At 44.3% G+C, this 9,311-nt stretch overlaps 1 protein-coding gene across 1 annotated transcript; it reads right to left on the bottom strand.

Annotated features, from left to right (window-relative positions):
- Positions 1–4,691: 4,691 nt before the first annotated feature.
- CHST4 (carbohydrate (N-acetylglucosamine 6-O) sulfotransferase 4) lies at positions 4,692–5,831 on the bottom strand. The gene has a single exon (XM_009323509.1). It carries the CDS (start codon positions 5,829–5,831, stop codon positions 4,692–4,694), a length of 1,140 nt encoding a protein of 379 aa, XP_009321784.1.
- Between the last annotated feature and the right edge of the window lie 3,480 nt (positions 5,832–9,311).

Here is a 9,311-nt window from a genome sequence, read left to right as displayed (position 1 = left end):
AGTTACATTCCTTCCAATATGCTGGAGACAGTTTGGCTTTCCATGTTCATATCAGGTCCCTGTACTATCAGGGAGTGTCAGGAATGCTCTTTTTGGAGTTTAAAGAAGTATACAAGTTTCTTTGTATTATTGCCTGGAGTGGCAATATTTGTAAACCTGTAAGGTTAAGCAGAGTGGCAATGCGCATGCCAGAACTTTGAGTTAAAGACAATTCCAGAGGCAGAAATACTGGTTCTGCAAACTATTATCTGGAATTTGGGTGTTTCCCATTTGCTTCCTTTTAGAGTTAGCCAGCATTCATCAAAATCAATGAATTCTGGCCTTTGATAACTAAAGTTACTAGTGAAGAACTGACTGCATGCACCAGACTGAAGAGCAACAGACAGGAATACTGAGGAGTCAGTTTTCAAATGTCCCTTTGATTGGCGACTTCTCCATCTTACACTTCATTGGTATAAAAGCAGAGTTTACTCTTCTGAACTTGCACAATGTAAACTTGACATTTGTTTCTAAACAGACATCCATGATCTTTATTTTATGCACGTGCCAAAGGATGTAGCCATAGTTTTAAACGTCATGCTCACTGTCTTGAAATTTGGGGGGGGTTGGTTGTTTTTTCCTCCTCCAAGAAGTATTTTAAGTCATCTTTGCTTGCATTAAGACAACTTTAAATTTTCATGTGACCACACTGTGTGGCTTTGGTGCTTCCAGAAAAAAAAAAAAATCTTACCAACTGTTGTATTGAGGAAACATAGCTAAAGGAGTGTAGTAAAGATACACTGAAATCAATGATCCTGCTTTTTCTCTGATTAAGCTTAGGAAGCAGAAGTTAAAGTAATTTTCAAAACAGTACATTAAGAAAATGCATCATATGTTATTTTTATGTCATTTGTTTACTGGCTGACTGGAAACACTATGAAGGCTTTGGTCCAGCTAAACATTTAATACACGGAATTATTGAGTCCACTGAAAACAAGTATTCATAATAAAACTTAGGCCACTCAAGCTGACATTGGTTTATGTAGAGATATAATTAGCAATGTACTGAAAAGAGTCTATGTTTGCTCACAAACAGGCTTCTTGGCACTTAAAGTAGGAAGCTCTTCACTATGACTTCAGTAAGAACAGGCTTCTGAGCCTCCATGCTTTTATCTGAATATGTTGAGTTAAGGTCCATTTTAAACAGACTTCAAAAGAAATACAGTGGCTGTGCGCTTCTCTGGTGCAGTATGAATCCTACTTCTCTATGCCAGCCTGCCTGCTCTGAGTTTGCATAAACACTGTTTAAAGGAAGATGCCTTGCCTTCAGTGAACTTACTACCGGGATGCCAGTGCTGCCTGCTCAGCATGGATTTCGTCATTCAACAATAGGATCCCTAGTAGTAAGACTATGCCTTCCCTAAAATACAACATCCCACCCTTTGCAGGGATTAGGGCTTTAGCTCTAAGAATATAGATATCCACAGCGCTATGGTAGCAGGTGATCTGTAAGTGTCACTAAAGCCTAAATGTTGGATACAACTTCTGATTATCTCCTTTATGAATCTAGCTTCAAATTTTTATTTACACCACACAAGACTGAGATCTGCCTCTTCGGAATTCAGTCAGTATTATTCCAGTTTTACAGATGATGAAATGGAAATTCAGACTCTGGAAAGATGCAGAAAGAGCACCTGAAGTCTTTCCAACTACTAAGAGTAAGAGCTTTGTTTTAAACTATAGCATTGTTTATACTTAGAGGAATCCTATCTTAGTGATCTCCAGAAAGAAACCATGTCCCTGAGGAGAAAACATCCTGTAATCGTGCACATGCGCTTTAACATGTTTTTAGTCTTGGTGATCAGGGCTGATGATTGCTTCATCCAAAAGAAAAACATGACTGAAAGTGAAATTTGGATGGTGACTGACTTTGTGCTGAAGGAATCACCAGCAGCTATAGGAGAAATTCAGCTTGTATGATATACAGACTTAGTAGTGCATCTGAATAATTCAATGTGCTAGGCCCTGTTTAGCGGTAAGAGTATGTCCAGATTCAATTTCAAAGGGCTCCTTCAGAAACATTGACATTCATCTAGTCCTGCACCCAGAAACCAGGAAAACCCTGCGAACAGGGTGACACGCTGAGGTCTGCCCCTGCCCACCCACCCCTTCGATGTCATGAGTGTGCACAGGGGCATTTGAAGAAATAGAATTTCATGGATAAGAGAAGTGCTGCAACAAAACACCAGCCTGTGAAATCTAAATAATTAACAATAATACTGAATGTAACAGAAATTGAAAGAAAGGCTCCTCCCTCCTGCCTATATCGTCTTTCCCACTGCTGACCAATTACACGTCTAGAGCTGCCTTGCTGGGCAGCTAACCTCCCCTACTCACTGCTTGCTGTTGCACAATTCATCCTGCAACTCTCTTTGTAACTGCTGCAGGATGGTCTTTTACCCCAAAGGGACACACAGGATCTGGAATGCTGATACCTACCCCAGTGAAGGTGACTACAGAGCTGCTTCTGAGCTGGGAAGCTCTCCCACTTCTCTAGGCTGCTACTTTTTGTGGTCTCGGAGCTGACTGTTAACTGGGGGTGGCTCACTGGTTTGTTCCACAGGTCCACTCTTTAGCTAGCAGCTACTTTCTCTTGCTAACCAATGTAACTGCTTAGTGTCTGTCTGTAAGCAGAATCGGCACATAACAAAACCCTCATTAATTCTCCAGTACAAAAAAACCCAACGAACCCAGCTGCTGTGAATTTGTCAGAAGAGCCTTCTTCCTACTATTAGAGACTGCTATTCAGTTAGGGCGAGTCCTTCTCTGTCACCCTTCAAACACACACAATAGGTAGAGGCTGGATACTGTTCCTTGCCTATACACCTTCAAACATGAACACAGTCACTATATCCCCTAATTTTAAAATTCAACAGTATTTGTTTCTCTTTTTATGAAGATATTGCAACTTTTTAGTAACATGCAAATGAGGTCTAGTCCTCCAGGTAGTCACTGTCACTTTTCTATAGTGGGCATCTAATGCCCTTCTGGCAAGTTTAATATGAGCGCTCCTCACTAGAGCTACACTGGCATGAGGAGGGCAGTTGACCGACAAAGTGAACAGGGCCTTGGGGCAAGGGGCTGCAGCCAGGGCAGATAGGGAAGAGGAGACCACCGGGAGGAGGAGCAGTGAACGGGGATATGTGTGTGGGGGGAGTGGTGGTGGTGGAGAGGGAAGGGGACACAGCTTCCCATGGCCCTGAACACCCTGATCTTGCCTGGAGCCTCCTCAGATCACCTTCAATGCTCAGCCTTGCCCTGATCACCTTCGCCCAAGGTGCACATCCTCAGAATTGAGCCTCATCCCTTGTTGATGCTTGTGATGCTGTTTAGGGCAGCTGCCTTGCTGTCTCCAGGGAGTGGAAATATTCCAGCTCTGGAGCAATATCTGAATGCACTGTTAAATAGATGCATGTTAAAGGGACTCTGCAATTTACACATGAAAGAGGATGTTTAGAAGGAGGTATTTGTAGGCATTTCACTCCCTAAGTCTGGTAACAAGCTTTTCTCCTTGTCTTATGAACACTGTTAAAAACAGGTAAAAATAATTCTGTTGTTCAGGTTTGAGCTACATATTCCCATTGGAGGTGGGAGAATGGCATCGGAGATGGTGGAGAATAGCATAGCCTATTAAACATAATTTTGTTGTGCTCTAAGACAGGAAATACTCTCACCAAATAATTCAGTAGGATAACTTCCCATTCTCCTCTTGGCTTCTTCAGTCCACTGCCACAAACCTATCTTCCCAGTTCCAGTATTCATACCAATGGAATCTGTGTCCTTACCTTGTCTTTACAGTCTCAACCTTAGCATGAATTCTTCTCAGTCACATATGTGGACTGTGAGAGCTCCCAGGGGAACAACTATTCTTGGTTTTGAAAGCTAGAAGACAGAATTATTTCAGCTAAAAAATAAATGGATTCACATAGTCCCAGAAATGGATACCCATATGCAAACCCAGGAGTTTTTATTTTCAACTATAGCTGGTTTATTCCCTTTTCCCATTATATACTAAGTGAACACAAACATTTCCCCAACATTGCCACCAAGGCTGGATGCCCAGGCACAGGAATGGAGCAAAAGAAAAATTGGGCTTTAAAACTCAACCAATCCGAAAAAAGGATCTTTCCAGAAACCAATGTCTGGTCATCCTTGTGTCTCTTCTGGCATTACATACCCTGGGTGGCAGCATGACATATAATGTCCTCTTTATTCAGCTTCCATTTATATCTCCTCTTCCTTTGCAGTGCAATTGCTCCATACGGTTTCACTAGTATGTAGCTGTGGTCTGTGAGGGGTTTGAGCTCTGCTATCTGGTCCCACTCCTTTGGCATTCTGTTTGCTCCAACCTACACATACTCCCTCTTTCGCGTAAACCATGGACTTAATTCGGAAAACAGGCTTGCATTACTTCAGCCTGCATTGTGGTTGAGCCTCCAGGGGCCTTGGAGAGTGACCCTGTGCTGCTGAGAAAGCTCTCATGAGTGCAGTCGGGGTTCCTGTGTTACTTGTCCTTGCATAGCACATCCATGCATGCACTCTTACACACATATGCATGCACCTCTGTCCTCTTTTGCTCTAGTAAACAGTTCTCCACTCTGCAGCCTTCAGAGAGTAGGTGCAGAGAGTAGCTTTTCTGCCTTCAGAATTTGTTACTCAGAGGAGTTCTGGGCAAACAAAAGATCCAGCGACATATTTTTTTGCTCTTCTTCAGACTGAATGAGCCGGTAGCCCAGCAAGTCCATTGCATCCTTGCACACATTTTGCACTTTTTCTATTTTCTGGAAGGGAAGGGTCTTCCTCCAGGCCTGGGATACTCTCAGTGCATCTCTGGACCCAATATCGAAGGCCTGTGCTCCTTGCCCCTTCCCATGGGTGATGTTGTGCAACCACTTCTGAAGTTCTGGTGTGAAATGGAGTTCTGCAAACCTGTACATCTGAGCAGCCCTTGCTAGTGGGTCTCTGACAATGTCTTCATAGCGAACCAGAAGGTAGCGGTCTTTCAGGAAGCTGGGAATGGCCTGCCTGCCTGCCTTGTAAATCTCAACGTGGCTTTTGCAGATTACTTGCATTGTGTTGTAGGGCTCCGTTTCTCCCTTTGTCCTCTGGGACCCCACAACAATGTTACTATCACGTTTCAGGTCTGCCATGGTATTCTCTCGGGACCTGAACACAGCCCGAGGATCACGTACCAAGTGAATGATTTTGAGGTTCAGGGACGGATCAGTGAGAAGGGGGTAAAGAACTTTCAGGTCAAAGAACCGAACCTCCTTGATGGCAACATGGCTGTAGGTTTTACAAGCTTCCTCCACCTTGCTGAATGGATACTTGCCACAGATTGTTCTGCAATTGCCTGCAGTGATTATGTCACTGCGACTGAACAAGTCACAGGCAGGGGGGGAGCACAAGGCTCGGCTTGTTTCCCACTGAAATAAATCAGACTTTTTCTTCTGGCTAGACATGTAAGCATCAAATACAGACATGTCACACAGAAAGACCGACCTGACTAGGTCCCGCACTGCCATGTGTAAGACTTTGGCACTGTTCTGGTACATTGTAACCCACACGTGCCATGCGGGCTCCATCAGGTAGAAGACGCTGGGGTGCTGGCTGAAGATTTGTCCAGTGAAGGAAGATCCTGACCGCCAGGAGGAGAGAATGAGGATGTGGACTGGAGAAGGTTTTTCTTCCATGGAGGCATTGTTGCTGCAGGGTAGGAAGTAGAAGTGGATCAGAAGGAAGGACAGAACTGCCAGAATCAGGAGCATCTTCACCCTTTTAGGTGTCATCATGGTTGCAAGGGACCTGCAGAGACAGAGGAAGTTCAGCATCACAGGATCATGAAGGCAGGATGTGGTGCATCAGGATCCCGCTAATCCCTCTGCAGGGTCAGCGTTTTGGAAAGCTGCCACACTACCAGTGATATTGTGACAACCACAGCACAAGGTGTCTTTGGAAAGGACATAAATACTGCAGGGCTGAAGGTTTTCTGTAACAAAACCACTGTTTATCAGTAAGCCATTCTAATGCAGTCTTAGAAGATCACCAAAAAGCTTGTCTGCACTTTTATCAAAGTTTAAGAGTTAGTTCAGTGTATTGAAATAAGTCAGTACACACAAATGTGTACTTAGTGTACACAATCCCTGCAGACATGATCCCAGCAATTTTTATGGAGGAAAGATGGAACAAACAGTTTTTGTGGAGAATTCAACAGTTCCACATTGTTACTTTTAAGCTCCTGCTCTGACGACTGTTTACAATTATTTTTATGCCAGAATGCTGTAAAAATACAAATGTAGGTTTCATTTTCTTTTGCTTATATTCTTTTTGGAATTTCAGGAAATATTTATTGTCATCACAGGCAAAAACTCACATACCAAAGTGTCATGGTTTAACCCCAGCTGGCAACTAAGCACCACGCAGCTGCTTGCTCACTCCCCCCAACAGGATGAGGGAGAGAATCGGAAGGGTAAAAGTGAGAAAACTCATGGGTTGAGATAAAGACAGTTTAATAGGTAAAGCAAAAGCTGTGCGCACAAGCAAAGCAAAACAAGGAATTAATTCACTACTTCCTACTGGCAGGCAGGTGTTCAGCCATCTCCAGGAAAGCTGGGCTCCATCATGCGTAATGGTTACTTGGGAAGACAAACGCCATCACTCTGAACATCCCCCCCCTTCCTTTTTCTTCCCCCAGCTTTATATATGCTGAGCATGATGTCATACGGTGTGGGATATCCCTTTGGTCAGTTGGGGTCAGCTGTCCCGGCTGTGTCCCCTCCCAACTTCTTGTGCACCCCCAGCCTACTTACTGGTGGGGTGGGGTGAGACGCAGAAAAGGCCTTGACTCTGTGTCAGCACTGCTCAGCAGTAACTAAAACATCCCTGTGTTATTAACACTGTTTTCAGCACAAATCCAAAACATAGCCCCATACTAGCTACTATGAAGAAAATTAACTCTACCCCAGCCAAAACCAGTACACAAAGGAAGTAATTTGGCACTGTAATAAATCCAAGCACAACATTATCTCCTTCACAATCAGAGCATCATAGGCAATTTTGCTAGAAAGGCCCACAAGGGTTTATCTCATCCATCTTTGTGTAGGCAGGCTCACCTACAACTAATCCCTTTCTTAGCTTAACTCCTTTTTAAAGACTGTTTCCTGCTACCCCTGCCTCCAACCCCACTCATCCTGTGGGTCTTTTATGAGAAGAGGTACAACACAATGTGTTAGTCCAACTCAAAGGTCTGCCCAAAGCTGGCTCCTTGTTTCTCACACTAAACTTCTATTCTGCCTGTTGAGGATGACTTCATTATTGGAAAACGTCCATTGTGCTGCCTGGGGACAATTCATAGCCTGAGTACTGGCTGGCACAGGAATCTGCAGGAAGTACACCATCAGGGATGGGATCTGAGGCAGAAAGGATTCACTTAATTTTAAAAAAGTACATTAAAGCATGCTCTGCCAACTTCTCTCTTGTGCGCTCTCCTCCCCTCCCCCAGCCATGCCTGGTTGTGCCTTGAATATAGGTGGGTACATGCAGCACTGGCCGCCCCTGGGGACAGGCTCCTCAGATAGCACAGAAGTCCACACAGTATGATGTGATCCCCTGCCACCACATGCCAGGCTGGCAGTTTAGCTGTGCTGCAGTGGAGGCAGGCCTCTCTGGCCAGTGCAACTGCTTTACATTTCCCAAGATGAACTAAAATTAAAAAACCTTACTGGTTCTCAGTCATGGTCAGTCTTTCCAGGTGCTTCCACACCCAGACAGGATAGAGAGAGCAGGGCCTTCAGGGCTGCAGGGCAAGCTGGAAGTTCTCCTGGACAGAGCAGCACTGGAGCCCAGGTCCTCAGCTTTGTACACTGCTTTTGTGCAGCCCACAATTGACTGAATTCAGGCAGACATGCCTGAATACCATTCAGAGCAGCTGCCTCCCTACTAAAGCAGCAGAGGTATAAAGTGTGCCCCAACTGGCTTCAACGCAGACACTGCTTCCCCACGATGTGCTTACCATGTTATCTTCTGGGTCCCTGGTGATGCGTGGATGTTCCCAGTCAAAATTTCCCTAACCTCCCTCCTTATGCCCTGCCTCAATTTCCCTCTGCAGAGAAACTTTCAGACTAATTTGCATGGAGGTGCCTACTCCCACGATTTCAGTTACTGTAGCGCTGATGTTTAGATTTCCAGGTACAGTCACTGCTGCTAACCAACTAGGAACATTAGTAATCTTTCCCTCCAGCATATACGCATAAATTGGTTTGTTTAGCTAATCTACCTCCTGTGCATTCGTTTTGAGCTTAGGGTTTATAAGGCAGCAATTACAATTTCTCAGAGCCAGGACAATACCCAGCCCAATGGGTAAGCCTGGTTGTTGCCAATAAGTGCTACCACAATACGAATTTTAGTTTAGTAGTGTCTTGCAAGGATGGGGCTGTGCATTTAGTGAGGGTCCACACGCTTCTGGTCTCCTGAACAAGAAGCCCGCTGATTTTTTCAGTTATACAAATGGACTGTAGTGTTCAGGTCTGACAAGAAGCTGATCCAGGTCAACGTTCGGACCAAGCCTAGGAAGAGCTGCAAACAAAGACTGTTGTAAAAATAAGTCATATATCGGCTTCCTCCTTGCAAACGAATACAGCAGTGTTTACCAAAAGTCCTGGCTTCCAAATGAACTTTGATGATATCACTTCCATCTGGCACCATTAATATAATTATTCTAACTCCCGACAAAATTCCTGGACTATAGCCAGAAGCTCTTAATTGAGTTGAGCAGATGTGAACATTGGCATTAAGACACCCAGGCAGATTTAAAACCACAGAAATCATTATTTCTCTGGAAACCAGTGTGTGAATAGTCTGAGTAAAAGAGAATTAATTCAGGTTTTTTTGGGAACCAAGGGTGTGCTTTTATCTTGAATCAAACCAGGGCAGGATAGCTGGATGTTTTAGACATTTCAGAGAGTATGCAGACCATCCCTGTGACTGCTCTTGGTGTTTGCCTGAGAAATGGCCTTATGTGAGGCCACAGGCTCAACAGGTTCTCCACTCTTATACAAGAAGTAGTGATGATTGTTGCCCTGACCAGTCTGTCCCACAGGGAGAGGAGAAGGACTGAAGTGAGTTGTGTGTGCCTGGTAAAGTGGAATAGAGAAGCAGCAAAGAGTGGTAGAGGTTCTTTTAGGCATTTCCTAATATGAAAGAAATACTGATTACATAACCTTCTTTTTCACCACTGTATCTCTCGATCATGGCAGCTGGGATGTTCCTAAACT

This window comes from Pygoscelis adeliae, unplaced genomic scaffold (assembly GCF_000699105.1).
Source record: "Pygoscelis adeliae isolate BGI_AS28 unplaced genomic scaffold, ASM69910v1 Scaffold205, whole genome shotgun sequence".
Taxonomy (NCBI): Eukaryota; Metazoa; Chordata; class Aves; order Sphenisciformes; family Spheniscidae; genus Pygoscelis; species Pygoscelis adeliae.
This window is presented reverse-complemented; position numbering and strand designations above follow the sequence as displayed.